Source organism: Cydia fagiglandana, chromosome 10 (genome assembly GCF_963556715.1).
Source record: "Cydia fagiglandana chromosome 10, ilCydFagi1.1, whole genome shotgun sequence".
NCBI lineage: Eukaryota > Metazoa > Arthropoda > Insecta > Lepidoptera > Tortricidae > Cydia > Cydia fagiglandana.
Window position 1 is genome coordinate 2,428,614 of NC_085941.1, and position 17,560 is coordinate 2,446,173.

The following is a 17,560-nucleotide window of genomic DNA, read 5'->3' on the forward strand; positions in this document are numbered from 1 at the left end:
TTTATTTTACAGGACTAGAAAGGATAGTAGTCTTGCCATTCTTCCACGCCTTTTCAGGCTACAACACAGTTTCTTTTGTGTGTGGAAAGGGAAAAAAAGCGTATTTCAAGCTTAAAGCGCATATCCTGCTGTAACGGAGGGCCTTCTTCTTCGTTACACTCTTGATAGAGTGGTCGTGGCCATTATGAAAACTTTTGAGCGACTCATTTAACGACACGTCGCCATTCCTCCCGTAGAGCTGCATTCCGTAAGCATTCGCTTACTGTGACCGACACACTGATTTGGTTTGGTCAGTACATCTCATTAGAGATCTTCCCCTAGCCCTGTCACCTCCTACTCTTTCTTGCACAACTAGACGTTCTGTAGATGTTCCGTCTCGACGAGACACGTGTCGAAAGAAGTTGAGTACCGAGTTTTGCCCGTAGAAAGCAACCGCTCTTTAATGCCAAGCTCCTCAATAATTGATGCTCAGTCCATGATATGCCCAGCATTCGTCTCCAGCACCACATCTCTAGTGCATTCACTTTCTGTTTTTCGGATGCCCTTAGTGTCCATGTGAGACATACAGCATACAGAAAAGTGGGAAATATGAGGGATCTGACAATCCTGGTTTTAGTGGTCCTTGTAATGTTCCGGAGGGATTTAAATACGGTAAACAAAACAACATTGAGCAGCCAATTTTGGAAAAAAATGTTATTGTCTTGTATGACAAGTAAGAGTCTTACAATATTAAATCTGAACAGATTTGAATTACGAGATGTGAATTGGTCCTTAGACATTATTTTGATACTATGCATTGTGTTACAGTGTTCGGATCAGGTACAAGTACAAGTGTAAAAGAGTGCCGAAAAGTACTTTTTACAAAAAATAATCTTCAGTTAGAGAATCTGCCTCCAATGGAAGATGCGCTACCTACGTAAACATATTCTCCGTGCAGTTTACCAAGGAGGCTATGTTTGGGGACAGATTATAGCCCCTCAGCAACAGCTTCCATGTCCTGCTGACTGGAGCTGGTCCAAACAAAATGGTTATTGGGAGCCCATATGTACAAGCCTACCTGCGGCGGCTGCTGCTTGTTTAGAGCTTATTCGTTGCCGCTGCAAAACAAAATGCGCAGGGAGGTGCAACTGCGTTAAGAAAAAACTAAAATGCACGGACCCATGGGCATATAGTGGCAATTGCGAACAATATATATCTTACTCGTATTTTAACCCGCATTTTAATCAAACATCTGCTTTGTTAATTTTATCACATTTATAATAACTCTATTGGCGAAAGTTTTCCCAACATCTATATTTATACATTTAATTTATATTTGTATATATATCACGTCCAGAAGTAATTTTCTACAACCAGAAGAATAACAACTTATCAGAAACCATCGAAACATACTTAAAAATCCTAAACGCTGCATACCGCTCTTACAATGCAGGTACGCCGCGCGACACAAAACATTTTTTTTATCAGAGTTATGAAAAAAAAATGTTTAACAAGTTTACTATTCTATATAGTAGGATAACTGGGCTATTCACAGGTATTTTTTTTCTAGAGCAAATCCTCATAGTTTTAATTTTGTAGAGGATTTTCGAAAAAAAAAGTGAAAAGATTTTTTTGGAATTTTTAATTTCTCGATTTTTTTGTATGGAAGAGTGAAAATTTAGTCACAGAAATGAATTCTTCATCCTCGAATTACACGAAAAAGACACCAAACTTGATATACTTGCTAGATGTATACAGATATATAGCTTAGAGTGAGGCGCGCCGGAGCCACTTTTGCCCCCCCTCCCCTGCCCACCTGCTGGGTGGAACCTCTTGGCAACCGGGCTTAATCGGCTCAGATCATCCCCAGGAACACCTGTTCCAAGCGGTTTGCTTTGTCTCCAAAATGCAAGGTGGTGGACCTTAGAACCCCAGCTACAATGAAATTTGAACCTATAGTGCAGGTAATAGGGTTGATTATTATTTGTTTGAATATTTAACGAAACAAGAGAAATGCAACTCTGTTCCAAATGAATATGGTTTAAATTTCATCGAACTGACGAATTACTATAGGTAGGACCTTGGGCCTTAGGAGGTTAACCTGCAATATTTTTAGAAATACATAAGTCCAGTAGGAATCAAACAAATACTGCGAGAGAAGTACAAGTTGAATTGCATAATCTTCATATTCAAAGTTGAAATAATAAACTTATATCTGTACAGAATATACATGTAAAACTATCACACCATATTGAATGTACAAATAATACTTTATTGCCTAAAAATGCACCAGAAATTTGAACATTATAGATATCAATAAGTTCTTTTTTTATGCAGGGAGTAATTGTTAAACCAAAGTATTGAAATGGTGCCCTATTCTTGTACAGACTATAGAGCTGTGTTGTAATATTCGATGTTGGAAATTGTAAGCAATAGATTTTGATGTACATTATATTTGTAACATTCCATAATTTCCTTTTGCAAATGTGTAAAATGTTAGGAATATTTGTCGTGTAATCAAGACTATTTTGAACTATACATTAAGCTAGAGAATGCTTTGAAGAGATGTTGACAGAATATTAATTATCTGGACGTTTACACTGAAATATTACATAAAAGAAATTACATAAGGTGCATTGGGGTAACTTCGAAAGCGGGGTAATTTTGAAAATGGCAAATAGCTACTAAACTAGAAGCACTTTCTACTGTAGTAACAGTAGCAAGATACCTTGGTAACTAAGCGTTGCAATAGCGTAAGGGTTGCTAAAGTATGAAGTGCTACTGGTTTTATAGATATTTGTCATTTTCAAAATTACCCCGCTTTCGAAGTTACCACAATGCACTATATAGATGTTACTAAAATATTATCACAAATGCACTGCCAATGCAATTAATACTATAATACTGATTTTAAATGACTTGAGATCAAGTTATTACTGTTATTAGACTTGCAGAAACATGTGAGTGACACTGTGAGATAATAATTCTTAAATTAATGATCTCATGTTTATAATATCCGCAAGGCTGTTCTATAAAGCCCAAATGCTACAGTAAAATTTTCATATGGCACTGGTCCCACCGCGAGCTAGTAAGCTATGAGCTATCGGCTATAAACACGAACAAAAGATAAGCACTCCCGTGTAAATAAAAGAGACACGGCGATATTTATAGCTCACCGCTGGGCGAGTAACTATAAATATCGCCGTGTCTCTTTTATTTACACGGGAGTGCTTATCTTTTGTTCGTGTTTATAGCCGATAGCTCATAGCTTACTAGCTCGCGGTGGTACCAGTGCCTATAGAGAGAAGAATTTCCAAGAAGACTGCAACGATTTTGATAGCCCACGCAGTGCAAGTGTCATTTATTTGCCTTAATTTCAAAGAAGTTTGATGTTTAAAATAACACTTGCACTGCATATGCTATCAAAATCGCTGCAGACTTTTCTTGTTCTAACTCTTAATAAGTGTTGGGTGCATTGGGTTAAGTTCGAAAGCGGGGTAATTGTAACTGGCAAATACCTATACAACCAGGAGTACTTAACACATTCAACACCAAGAACCCGACTGTCGGGTACACTGTTCGTAGCGACTACGCGCTACATACGACGAAACCGTGGCTACGCGCTACGAGCGTAACCCGTAGCACTTAGTGGTATTGAATGTGTTAAGTTCATAATTTAGCAACACTTCTCTTACTTCCTGTTGATATAGTAGAGGGCTTCTAGTATAGTAGATATTTGCAATTTTCACAATTACCCCGCTTTCAAAGTTATCCCAATACACTAAGAATTTGCTGGTACAAAATACTGAAATATTAATGATTGAAAGTCTTCAATGTTGTTGTTTGGGAATTATGGAATGATCTTGTGAATCTACTACTTGCCTTGATATAAAATGTTTGTTGTACTTGTATAAAATGAGCGCCTGATGTGGGGTTAGAATGCCTTAACGAATTGCCATGTGTGATGAATGTAAATTATGAATGTAATTATGTACCTATTATTATAATTGAATCAATGTAGTTCATGTTGAGACAGATAAATAAAAGTAACTACTTGTATAACTTATGTTTTATTAGTGAAAAATAGATTTAAATGCATTATCCTTAAACTCTCCAAAGGATGTCACAAACATAATATGTATAAATAGATAAGACCGTACAAAAGTGATTTTGGTTGAAAAGACCCTAGAGTTAACATAAATATCACAACATAATTTCATCAAGAGTCATCAAAAGTCATTCGTCCCACCCCATGTGACTTGATGTATCTCCGATACTGTTTGTATTTGTTATTTTCGGCTAAAGCCTTCTTGGCTTCTTCATCTTTAATTGCCTTCCAAGCTGCATAGTTCTCTTTAATCCACAACTCTTCATCAAGAAACTCTTGCTTCTCGCTATCTTCTAATGAGTCAAACTGGTGCTGACCTAGCTTCATGTACTTCCTAATTAAATATAATTTCTCCTGCTCTTCATATGGCTGTCTTAAAATGGTAAACTTCCAAAACCACCTCATGTACCAATAAATATAATAAGAAATAGTGTAAGGCAGTATTATTAGCTGCACCCAGAGAATGTCTGTGATTTCTGGCTTCGCATAGGCTCCTTTAATGTCCATGTTCTCTTCAATAACTCTGCGTATGATTCTATCTTGCTCCTCCTTTTGCTCTGTCTTGCTTTTTCTATTCCCTTTACTCTTTGAGTTTAGTTCCTTTGTTTCTTCTTTGGCAATTTCTAGAGCTTTATTTCTATACTTTGGCACAGTCATAAAATACTTAATAGCCGTATCGTACTTGGACCAGGCACTGTAGTACTGGATTACCGATATGATAGAGATAGTGACAGCAATCACAATTCGAACATCCACTTTAGGTGCCATGCGCCGCCGGTAGTACCTGTAGTAATGGGCGTAGTACTCCTGAGGGTTGTCAAGCATGTAATCGTAGTCGGTCCTCTCCTCGTCATCTCGAAGTATCTCGTATGCGGTTGCGATTTGCTTGAACTTCTCTTCAGCAACTTTCTTAGCCTCCGGATCTCTGTGCATGTCCGGATGGTATTTCCTCGCCAGCTGGCGGTATGCCTTTCCGATTTCATTTTTTGTCACGTCTCTGTTGACCCCTAAGACTTCGTAACAGTTTTCTTTTCCACAATAAATACCCTCCAGCAGGTGATCGGCAGACGAGACCGTGGCGACGTGCCATGACAGAAAGATGAAAAACAGATAATGTAAGTACTTCGTCATTGTATTAAAGCATAATACTGAGTCGGAATTGTAAAGATTATCGTCGATATTAATAAACGCTGCAGTTTAATAAAAAGCTTGCGAGACTGCAGCTGGCTGGACTGCATTTGACAGCTAGCGAAAATGTTAACGTCAGTTGCGACGTCAGCTAATTTTCGTTTAGAAACTTAAATATGCGTCGAAACAAAGTTTTAATAAACTTTCAATACGCGTCATACTCGTGAACGGGTGCTGTTTGTGGAGACTGGTCTGTTAAGCTAACACGAGCTATTATACTTAGTAACTTTTATTAATTAATTACAGTGAGACGCCTCATTCTGTTCTCGTATGTTTCTTTTCTTTTAATGAATGTATTAATTATACAGGATATTGACTCTTGGAGACCTTATACATCTCTAAGGATAACTTGATAAACTATATAATCTTATAGTTCTGACACCTAGAGACATTTACACCTCTAAATATTATAGATTTTTTTTGTGTGTGTTTTTTTATCTGTATTTTGTATGTAATTCGACATTAAGAGACCATATACATCTCTTAGTAATTGTAATACGTTAGATTGAATTGTTAGTTTTATTTTATAAAATTGTTGATGTTATTATTTTTGCTTTTATGTAAATTCAATGTTGACGTGTAAAAGTGCCCTTGTGGCCTATTTGCTGAATAAATGTTGATGTTTGATGTTTGATGTTTGATGTCAATGATTTATTAAATTTGGTGGTTTATTTTCGAGTAGCGGTGGTGTAGCGCTGCTTGTATCATAGCAAATGCAAGTGATTTTAGCCTTACAACGCGATAAGAAACCTTGAAAAGTGAATGTGTTTACATTCGTCGTGTATGCCCGGCTTTAATCAAAACTGTTAGACTGTCACGTCAACGTCACAAAAGCGTGTTCGCTAGAGATAGTGATTTTTTACTAAATAAAATAAAACAAATTTAACAAAAAATGATAGAAAACGTTGCAGATACATTCACTAATAGCGTTTTTTTGTTTCTAACTGGAGAAATCAGAGACGGGCAAGGATTGTTGATAAAAAGACATTCTGAAAGTTTAAACGTACACGGCGACTTCAGCTTTCCAAATAAAGTGAAATCCTGGCACGGATACATTGATGCTTCAAAGGCGAAAGCAAACGATGATAGCTTGATGCAGTGCATCGGAAAATCAACAGAAGAATTAGTTCGTGAATCACAAAATTGGATCCTACAAGTAAACAAAGTGAAAGAACATAAAGACCGGATTCACTTATTTCTCGACCGCACAAAGTCTATTCGTAGAGGATTGACAGAAGCCTTAAATACCAACGCCACGGTTATCAAAAGATTAAATGAGACACTTGATTCAGTTACGTGTGATCCACTTTGTAATGATGATAGTTTGACGACCCTCCGTTTACGAAATCTAAGCAGAACTATACAGAATCTTTGTACTCTCTGTGGGAATAAGACGCCCATATTTGTAAGCTCAAAATCGTCCAGTATTTGCCCTGATGGTAGTAGAATGGTGCTGTGTGGGGCTGTTGTTAATGCTAAAACAGGCAGCAAGGAAAAATCTGTTGATGGGAATGAATTTATACAGTGAGTGTGTAAACCCATTTAATATTAGCCAATTTCATTGTGATAAAAACTAAATGAGGATTATGAATTATGTAAAATTTATGAATTAAATAAATTTGGTTTAGTGAGCTCGCAAAATTCAACCCAGGTTAACTCTCTGTAAACACATTCAGTGCTGAAAACCCAACTATCGGCTATTTTAAATGTTTTCGTTCCCAGACCGGACGACCCAGTAGTCAGTATCATGGTCTTCTTTTTCTTCGTTAACTCTTGAAAGACCTTTGAACGACTCGTTTAACAACAGGATTGTGGTACTACAGTTTTATAAGATGAAATTGTAGTGGCCTGGCGAAGATGTCTTTTTTAGCTGGGTGGCAATGAATATGTTAAGACAGTCTTGGCATGGATAAATATGTACTATAAAAAAAAGGAAAAAAAATTTTTGTTCATATAATCCAACCACAAATAAAATTTATCACAGTTTCATTATATTCACATTTTTATCATTTGTTTCCAGGCTGCGCCAAGATGAGATGACACTAATTGCTCAACACAAGTATGGGGTGAGGGTGTCCACAGACTCAAAATGGAGAGAGTTCATAGCTAACCTTGGGGAATCAGCTGCCATATTTGAATTGCTTCGGACCAAACCTAGTAGTGCAGTCAAAATTAATTTTGACTGCTCTTCAACAGGGTCAAGTAAAGGTAAAACCATATATTGTATTTTAATCCGCTAAGGACCACTTGCACCAGTCACTAACCCGGCCGTTAATCGGTTAAACCTGGAGTTACCATGGTTACCAGTACAATTTGACACTGGGTTAACGGTTTAACCGGTTAATCCCGGGTTAGTGGGATGGTGCAAGTGGCGCTAAGTGTAAGGCTCAAATTGTCTCATCATTTGTCACTAAATCTTAAACACTTCCTGATATAGTGGAATAAAATATCATCAGTTTATAATGTGATTGCTCTTGCTTCAAAAGTGGTAATTAGTATAATTAAAATTGTACAAAGACAGTACCTATTAGTATATCTCATTTGTCAATAAATTCATTTTGTATACATAGTGTTTCATATATTATGTTGTGTATTATGTCTATGCAATCACGCAAAATAGGCGCGAGTCATCGAGTTGCGGAAAATCGCCCGAACTACAATATGTCTATGCTAAGCCACCTACCAAGTTCTATATAATATAACATATGATGTGGCCATAAATTTACATTAATCAAGAATGTTTCCACGGAAGACCAGCATAGGTGTATCCAAAAGATACTTTGATACCAAGCTGAGTAGACCACATCACCACAAAACAGATAGGTACAGAAGTCAATCACATGTATGTACTTCACTTTTCATACCTACCTACGCTCGGCGGTCGCTCTAGGGTTGTTACTCGTAACTATAGCTTATGGACAAAAAACTATCGTGGTAGTGGCACTCGTATCAGCTCGTATCTAGTTGTTTGATTTATTGTTGAGGATGGAACGGGAAGAATGGAAATATAAATTAATAATAACTGAAATATTTTAATTTTAATGTCATTGTTAAACTGGTAGTTTAAAAAACGATAATTCACCGTTTACCAACCATTACCACAATGGTTAAATGGTTGGTGGTGCAATTAATGGTTGTATTTAAACAACCATTTACTCAACAGTTATAATAACTTTTTTTTACTTCTCCATTAAAATATTGCACATAAAAGTTCACAGACGCGTGTCTCAGAGCGGATGGCACTCGCGCTCGCAGTGGTCCCAACCGGTCCGAGATATCGTGTCCGTGAGCAGTGTCTGTGTGTGCGTTGCTCGAGCGCATTTTGTATGTAGATTGATTTCTGTACCTATCTGTTTTGTGACACCACATAATTTTCAGTCACATTATAGGGTGTTTTTCAGAGGTCATATATCAGAATATTTTTTGACGTGATAACGTCTTAGAAATCGATGAACACTGGTAGCATGCACGAAAAAGTATCATGTTGTGGACAAATCTCCATAGTAATATTGAGGACAGATCTCCATGTTAACGTTACGTAATGTAATGGTAATGTTTTCTTATGACGTTATCACGCAAAATTATCGTCCATAAACCGACTTTACAGACAACCATATTATTTATCTTCCCATGAATCTCATCTCTAAATTACAAGACTTGACCTTTAGACTGCATCACTGCATGTTTCTTAGACAGAATTCTTCTGTGTTCATGGTCGTATATCTTAGTGGCGATATTTTTAATAACCCCAACTGTCACTTGTTTTCAGGAGCTTCTTTCATACTGTACAACTGTGCCAGGCTGGAGACTATTGTGCGGACATTTAATGAGAAAGTTGATGACGGAACTTATCCTCCTATATCAGACTTTGAGCATACGGATTTCAGTTTACTAACACAGGAAGTAATAATTGTTTTATAATTCATTTTCATTAGTATCAATATCATAATATTGCTAATTTAGGTATCTAGATTTATCATATTTTGTAAAGTTTGTCAGTTGTCCTGATGGTAAGAAGAGTTGCATCCCTGTGATGTTATTTTCTGTGGAATATCTAACTTTTTTGATTGTACTAAGCAACCAAATATTTAACTTGAGATAGTTTTAGTAGGTAGACAATAACTCACTGGCCATTTAGTCCAAGCTCAAGCATAATACACTTTTCTGCCTATCCAATTCAAAATCATATAGCAAGTTCAAAAATTCGTACTTGGTTGGCGCAAAATGAGTCTTGGCCTCCGACACAAGAGCACGCCACTCCGTCCGTTCCTGCACGGATTCACGTCAGCTTTCACTGACGGAGATCTACATCTATCCGCCCACCCATACTTAGGCTGACCTACAGGACGGCGTCCAGTCTGTCGACCCAAATATGCTCTCTTTACCGCGCGATCCTCTCCCATCCTTCTGAGGTGGCCAAGCCAGCGGAGACAATGTGCTCTCTTTTTTTGAATATCGCAAACGATAGTAACACAGTCGTTCATTGCTATAACAAACCACCAAGAAAATTCCTGGCATAATGGCTCCTCTACACGATGGGCCAGCGCCAACCACTCCAAAGGACGCAGCCATGCGGTAGAATGAGATAGCAATATCACTTGCTCCCTCTAACGCATAAATGCGACCATTGGAGTGGCCGGCGTTGGCCCATCGTGTAGAGAACCCATTAGATTAACCATTGTAATGAATGCGAACTAAGAATATTTTTTCTCTTTGTCAATTATATTTATTTAATTTATGATTTCAGGATGAATGGAGCTTAATATTCAACTTCGTAATGGGGTTCCCATCTCTCATAAACAACTCCATGGATGTAGGGGAAACTACATGCGAATTCCGTCCACACCAGATCTGCAGCTTTTTGTGCTCTATGGTCAGGGTGTTTAGCCAATACTACAGGAGAGTTAGGATACTAACAGTATGTTGATCTTATGTACTTTGGTTATTAAGGTAATTGTGGGGAAGATGGGCATATAACATTTTTGGTTGGGAAGATGTTGACTACGAAAATAATAGTCGTTTTGGTACCAAAACTGATGTATAGAGTGAGCGCTCTATGTAGTTAGAAAGGATGGGCTTCGGTCCTTCTGCTCTAACAACCACAGAGCAAGTCTTCTTCAACAGAAGTCAAGTTCTACAGAAGTAAGTAGTGTAGGTATGTGTAAAAAGCAAAAATTAGAAGCGAGGAAAGAGTGTGAAGTCAGTCTTACCTGATAGATGGTCTTTTCCACATTGACTTAATATAAAATCTTAGTTTTATCGAGTTCATTGTTACAATAGGTTTAATCTTTCGTACGCTGCTATAGTTTGCTATTAACGCATTCACTGCCAGAGGGCGTGGCCTAGGAACAAACTAGTATGACGGTGAATGCATATATGCGTTCGTGGCAGTGAATGTGTTAATTATTAGTGATCATCCAAAAAATGGTTAAGACTGTTCGTCTTATGGGGCAAGGCATACAAATGGTTTCTTATTAAAGTGTTCTGTGCTGGGCCATTGATATGTAAAATATGATATGAATTTATTTGGTACAATTAAACGATCTAAAGTCGCCTAGTGCACACAATAATCACTAGGTTAGCCTAATAGTGGTCTTATAGAAATCCTATTGATTTTGTGTCCTATAGGAAGTATACTACTTAGGTTCCTCAGAGAGATTTCCCCATTAAGAACCTCTCTGAATGTTTAATAATAATCTCGAATACTTCTTTGTTACAGGAGCCAAGAAAGCATCTGTTGCCAGTATTGTACGCCAGAATCCACATGTTAAAAATATTGAACGAGACCCTCAAGATATGCTTGAAAATATTGAATATTAAAAGTGTTACGCAAATGTAAATCTGTTGCCTTTTATTGACGCCCCATAAGTCCGTAGCCATTGTACCGGCGAAATTACAATTTTAAATTATTTTATTGTAACCGTCCCCTTTGTCCAAAAGCTGTAAGCCGCTAATGAGTGTAAACTGCTTAGGAAATGGAGATTAGCTGTGTTCGCCAAATATAATAGTAAGCATCTAAGGCGGTCTATGTAGCCGGTCAAACGCTGCGCCCTACGAACGTTACGAATTATTACTAAAACCGTGGAGTTAAACCGATCGTGGCTGTTAGCGTGCAGTTGAGCGCACTTCAATGCATAGCCGACATACAGCACAATGAATACTATGCAAATAGAACTTGTTCAATATACCACTTCAGCATTCAGCAGCGCATAGAAAAAAAAATGTTTTGTTTGGAAACACAAAGTTCACGTGATTGACCCAGGTATTTTATTGTGGGCATTGCCGCGCCGCGATTGGCGCTGGCGGCCCGAGCGCGCACGAACGTCGCCGACTAATCACGAAGCGGTTTACACGGTCGCGCGTCCCAACTCGTCTAGTGTGTTTTTGACATCGGTGAACGCAGTCGTGAACTTCGGAGCGGACCGATATACTTTTTATTTATAGTTAATCGAATAAGTCGTGTGACGTTCGTGAATACCTGTGTAACCCGGGATATAAATATGAGTATTGCTGCACTCATCCAAGCCGCTGAATACCTCGAAAGGCGAGACAGAGGTGAATTGGATTTTCTTTGTTTGAATTGTCAATCGAGTGCAGTAGACGCACACGTCAACATGGCTCCCGTCTATTTTTGCCGTGTCGTAATCAGCTGATTTTGACGGAATGGCAGTTTTCTTTGTTGCAGAAGCGGAACACGGATATGCGTTGAACCTGCCGGCGTACGAGGAGACCCGCTCGGGCGGGAGACGGCCGAAGACCAAGAAGTCTCAGGGCAGCAGGTGAGCGCCGACAGTGCTAGTGCAAGTGTATATTACGTGATCTAATTAGTGGAGAGTTTCTCTCGCGTGATAGGCAAGTGTCGCCGTGGCCGGTTACAAATGTATGTTTTTTGTTCCAGGACCACTCATAACGAGTTGGAAAAGAACAGGTTAGTGGAGTTTTCCTTACTTATATCAGTGCCGCGGCCGGGAGGCTGGTCTAGGCTCGCCGCGTGCCGGCTTGCAGTGCGTCCTATGGCGCGTGGCGTATTGACCTTGGCAGACTAGACGAAGGAAAGAGTGCAAGCCGAGTAATGAGTCGCGGGTGGGGCGAGTGACGCCTGTAACCCATTTGGCAGCACTGCCACGGGTAGTTACGTCACCTCGGACTTGGGTTCTGATCTTCCTCAATCGTCACTAACCAGCGTGGGGAGATGAATGAAACAAACCGCCAAGCTATGTGCTCGTGTACCGGCAGTTTTTCATTGAGGTTCAGCCTTGTATAACGCATCATGCCATGATTAATTACTAGTAGTTAGTTTCTATAGCATTCGTAATAGCCGAACGGAAACAATACGTGTAGTATATACGGGTATGCTTAGGTAACGTGCGGTTACTGACGTGTCAACAGCATAGAACTGCTGTTTAGATAGTAAGTCAGTGTGAGATTAGTTTCCGTCCATTGTTGGAACATAAGCCTCCCTTTCATATCATTCCATTCCAGTCCTGCACTAATCACACGGCCGCTGCGGGCCCTGTAATGTCATTGATTCATTTGACTCTCCCTTTGTTACTTACACAATTCTCTAACCTCTTTGTTTCGGTTGCATTCCTGTTACCCGTTTCCGTCCTATGCTTTGTAAGATTTAGGGCCCTGGCCCTCTGCCCCTTTCTTTATCATGAGAACTCGTTATCTTTGATTATGATTATATAGCTCGAGAATGTTACGGTGTTTAGTTTAACAGGTATGTTAAGTGTTCATTTACTAACAGCCGAAACAAATAGGTTGGCTAGGAGTTTGTGGTTTTGATTGAAGGGTTTGTACTTACAATTGATTAGTAGATAGTTACTGGAAAACGAACGTAAAATTAACACTGACGAAAAATTAATCCATAATTTATTACACTTTAATTTTTATATACTAGAACACGAGGTTAGGTTGCTAAAAACGGCGGTAAAGTAAACATCACAACAGTAGTTTGCAGTAGTCTTTTTTTCCAGTATTGACGTAAGTAACCATAGATAAACTTTTTCTTAGTTCAACCACAGACAAAATACAAAAAGTGACGTGGCATACCTACTACAGTTCCAAAATTTGACATATTTTTTATTGGTAATGTTGGTATTACACGTGACCACAAATCTGCCATTTATTGAGTCTGTCCCGGTTAGATTTTATGATAGGTATTAAAACACAAGTTACGTACCATGCTCCGCTCATAAAAGAGATATTCCTTTTTAATTTTCTCCAAGGTTAGAACTGCACTTCATTTTAACGTCAGCGCGTTAAAATAGGTGCCTAATTAACGCTTGTAAATAACTCCACACTAAGGTCGTTTATTGCAATTCTGTTGTAGATAACGCTGTAATTAATTTATCTCTCGATCTTATACGAGTGATGCATGTATGTTTTTTTTTATAATGTAGGTGAGGTAAGTACCTACCTAGAAACAAGTTTTGTTCTGCTTTACCGGTATTACGTTTAGGAATTAAACATTTTTGTAAAAATGGTTAGTTGTAAGTACTTAAAGAAATTCGCAAAAAGAATTCTGGAGTTCTTAATCTCGGCTACTTTCATATTTAATTTGACAAGGGCACGTTAATGCTCGTGCAGCTCGTGGTTTGTAGAAGCATAAATTCATATTTTTAGCGTAAGTTGTATTAAGAATTCGTGGCACGTATAACCCACAAAGTTTATAATACTTTTAGAACGTTCACTGAAAATCTCTGAGCCATGAGATAAATATCATTTTGTCCGACGACTTCTAAAAAATAAAGTGAGTAATGCACTTTTTGCGGTCATTATCTAGATTTTTCTAAGTTTTTGTTAGCAATTTGTGCACAAAGGAACAAATCCACGCAAAGTTCAATATTATTTCAAAATCATCTTGGTGATCCTGTAGAAAATATAGGCAGGTTGCTATTCATGCCGTCGTAGAATTAATTACCTACTAATATGTAATTGTTTTCAAGCAAAAATATGTTTGGGTACTTGTATTAGGGGTGATGGTTATTCAAGATAGTTATTATAAATTGAAATAAGTATAGGTATGTCTAAAGGTTTATACTTAAAGGTAATAAACGTTATTTCTTCGTAACGTAGGTACGTGATTGATGGTTACTCTTACGTCACTTAAATGCTCCATTCTATAAAAGATTTTCTTGAAAGGCGGGGTTTTATAGACATAATGCGTGCGAAAATAACGTGCATTTCAGTCGTGGTAGACGCGTAGGTACTTTCTCCGTGAAATGGAACGCTAGAATGGCAGGTACATATATCAGTTGGTAATTCGGAATACGTCGCGGTATAAATTATATGGAGAAATTGTCGACAAAAGAATTTTTGATATTTTCTTGCTCACATCTGGCGCTGCGTTGACGTTACTTAAGTGGAATGGTTCACAATAGAAAGGTATTTATCGAAAGCGGCAAAGAATGTCGAGCGGGCTCTTACGCTCCCTCTTAATGTTAGAGAGATAACGATAAAAAAAATGTCTTTACATAGATACAAGATTGTTGAGCGGTGCGATTTGCGTGCAATCTTCTATTTTATAGTTGCTCGCAGAACACATGAAATATGCACTCATGTATGCTCGCCACTCGGTACGTCAAGCTATTCGTATTTATATCGATTTATGTGTAAGATAGCCATACATTTTTGATGCAAATCTCGGAAGCGGCGGATGTGATGCATCCGAGCAAAAAATATGCTTCCACCGGCTGTTCTACATGACGCTCGGAAATGCGCCTGTTTTATGCATGTTTTCTGTTCGTTATGAAATAAATAAACACGTTAAAACGTAACAAGACCAGGAGGTAGTGCTACAATGTATTAACATACTTCAAAAATATTGGCGGGTACAATTATCTATATTTTAGCCGATTCATTATGGAACGCATTTCTTATCTATCAGCCTACAAAATCACGTTAGCTATCTACCAATTCTGCCATATTGAGAAAGTTATTGGAGTATTGTATTTCCGAGTATTTATTCTAAATATGTTTAATTTTCTATAGGTAAGTGTAAATCGCGAATACATTTTTTTAGATATCCGATAACGTATTGTTCTGGACTGAATTGGATCATGCGGGCGGTATTATACTAGTTTAGTCGGCTGGCTGTTGTTTTCGGTTAATATATTTATTTTAGTGAATTTAGGGAAATATTTTGCACGGGATTTTAGTTTAATTAAAATTAACTGCCGCTACGGGAAATAGAGCGTTTTTACCTGTTGTGAATGTTGTGTAGTGTAAAATAGTGAGTCTATAATGAGCATTAAGTAATAACGACGCATCGTTTATTAGATTTTATTAAAACCATTAAGATTGAATTATTATTAATATGTTATTCGTTATCTTGCAATTCAAATGCAGCTAATATGGTACCTACCTATCTTTGCCAAACATTTAGTGATTAATAAAAACATTTCTCATACCGATAACTAATGAATTAATGATGTTACCAATTATGAATAACACATACTTACCTAAAGCTTCATTTGAAATTACTTCAATTTATTTGAATATCTTCAATGCTATATTTAATCTTTCTACAATCATTAATGTTTACGTCGGTGAATGAATTTGTTATCTTATATTTAAGTGACTCATTATTTTAGTAATAAAGACAAATGTGTTAAAGTTAGACCAAGAAAAGTCTGCAACGATTTTGATAGCACACGCAGTGGAAGTGTCATTTATACGTCAGAATTTCATAAAAGTTTGACTTTTACAATAACACTTGCATGAGTTGCACTATCAAAATCGTTGCAGACTTTTCTCGGTCTAACTCTATATTATAATCCTCTCAGAGGACACTGCAATAATTTAGGTTCCATAAAGCATAATCTACTCTCAGTTTGATTTGAACCCAATTGAAGCGCCCTCTGTAGTGAGCAATTGGCAGTATAACCCTATTTCCGCTGCAGAGCAAAACTTATTACCCACAATCACATGCGGCTCTTATCAGCTAATGTCAGTGCATTTGCAAATTCACTTTGAAATTGTTTTAATCGTGAGACTGTCCGTATGGCGACCAACGCATGGTCGCCCCGCATGTAGCGCAGTGTGCGAACCGCACTTACCACGCCAGTTTGTTGGTTATGTTGGTTATCTTGTCTAGCTGCCTCCGTCCCTCTCTGCCGCGAATGCATTGTTTGATTTCCGAACGCAATTACATATTTAAGCAAATAAGCAAGTGAGAGCTGCTCTATGTTTACAGCATTGTATAATTTCCGAACGCAACTATTTGAACGTGAACAAATATGTTGCATCCGTGCGAGCTGTTTTTATGCTTTAACGAATAATGAATACAAATTTGATGTCATTGAATACGTTTTTTATTACGCCTAATCAATATCACGTGCATTGTCTTATGAAATTGAATGGTTAACGCTTTTTCTCTGTGGTTAATAGAAATCATCACAACATTCCCACATTCAAATGATTGGTTTAAAAATAGTCGTTGCATATTCAAATATAGGTTTTCTTTGAGTTGATCATCGTTGCATTATTATGCAGGCGTATTGAATGCTAAAACGGGCGGTGTTTGAACAGCCAATCTGTCTGAATAGAGGAGCTTTACGTAACCAGTGACGCTACAGCTCGCATGCCCGCCTGCACGAGTGCGAGTGATTTTGCCAGTACATACCTACATACTACATACTTGCATGTTATAAATACGTCGTTATTATGTAAATTTGAACGCGCCCGCAATTATGTGTTGATTGATTTGTGCTCTAGATACCAATTATTTACCTACATTTGGTTACATGGCACGCAAAGGTCCTACTAATATGGAAAATATAGGTTTTAATTTATGGAAAACAACTGTAACAAAACGGAAATGGACTATTAACTTTTTAAACACATTAAAAACTTGAAATTCTAATCTATTACCTCGTTACGCTCAAAAAACTTGTCTATGGTAAATTAAAAAAGTAAATTACGGGTTCATCACGCCTGTCATGTGATAGCATTAAGTTCTTCGCCTACTTAGCACTATCGGCTATTAGCATATTAGTGCCGATAAAAATGCTAAAATAAGTACTAGGAAACGTGTTCTTACACTTTGTCCAATGCCTGGCAAGCCTTATGCAAGCCAGGCTCAATTTATGTGGCATTAGGTATAATGCAGTAAGGAATACTGTCAATTAAAGTATCATTAATTCGCAAATTGTGATGTACTTATAACGTTGCCATTAGCTTGGGTAGTTGCACATTTTCAATAAGTTTACTGCAAGTAAAAATAAAATTTTAGATGTCATATTAATTGCTTGTAGAGTCACATAATAAATAATGTACTAT

General features: G+C 37.7%; 4 protein-coding genes across 4 annotated transcripts in view; 3 read left to right on the plus strand and 1 right to left on the minus strand.

Moving 5' to 3' along the window:
• The window catches only part of LOC134668059 (kinesin-like protein KIF20B), a 430,310-nt gene that overhangs the window by 167,555 nt on the left and 245,195 nt on the right, over positions 1 to 17,560 (plus strand). The window lies entirely within an intron of this gene.
• On the minus strand, positions 4,034 to 5,337 carry LOC134668115 (dnaJ homolog subfamily C member 25 homolog). The gene has a single exon (XM_063525615.1). The coding sequence runs from the start codon at positions 5,216 to 5,218 to the stop codon at positions 4,199 to 4,201; it is 1,020 nt and encodes a 339-aa protein (XP_063381685.1). The 5' UTR covers positions 5,219 to 5,337; the 3' UTR covers positions 4,034 to 4,198.
• Positions 6,100 to 11,115, plus strand: LOC134668102 (DALR anticodon-binding domain-containing protein 3). Its single transcript, XM_063525595.1, has 5 exons — positions 6,100 to 6,799; positions 7,296 to 7,483; positions 9,045 to 9,178; positions 10,023 to 10,193; positions 10,995 to 11,115. Exons 1-5 carry the CDS (start codon positions 6,168 to 6,170, stop codon positions 11,112 to 11,114), a joined length of 1,245 nt encoding a protein of 414 aa, XP_063381665.1. The 5' UTR covers positions 6,100 to 6,167; the 3' UTR covers position 11,115.
• The window catches only part of LOC134668129 (max dimerization protein 1-like), a 474,702-nt gene continuing 468,762 nt past the window's right edge, over positions 11,621 to 17,560 (plus strand). The window contains exons 1-3 of the mRNA XM_063525637.1: positions 11,621 to 11,830; positions 11,961 to 12,054; positions 12,174 to 12,203. Coding sequence (XP_063381707.1) covers positions 11,776 to 11,830; positions 11,961 to 12,054; positions 12,174 to 12,203 — 179 coding nt within the window. The 5' untranslated portion in view covers positions 11,621 to 11,775. The remainder of the gene's footprint in view (positions 11,831 to 11,960; positions 12,055 to 12,173; positions 12,204 to 17,560) is intronic.

Coding starts and splice junctions, on each gene's coding strand:
- LOC134668115 (XM_063525615.1), bottom strand. CDS start 5,218: ATGACGAAGTACTTACATTATCTGTTTTTCATCTTTCTGTCATGGCAC.
- LOC134668102 (XM_063525595.1), top strand. CDS start 6,168: ATGATAGAAAACGTTGCAGATACATTCACTAATAGCGTTTTTTTGTTT. Junction 9,179..10,022: donor TCAGTTTACTAACACAGGAA/GTAATAATTGTT, acceptor TTATGATTTCAG/GATGAATGGAGCTTAATATT. Junction 10,194..10,994: donor GGAGAGTTAGGATACTAACA/GTATGTTGATCT, acceptor TCTTTGTTACAG/GAGCCAAGAAAGCATCTGTT.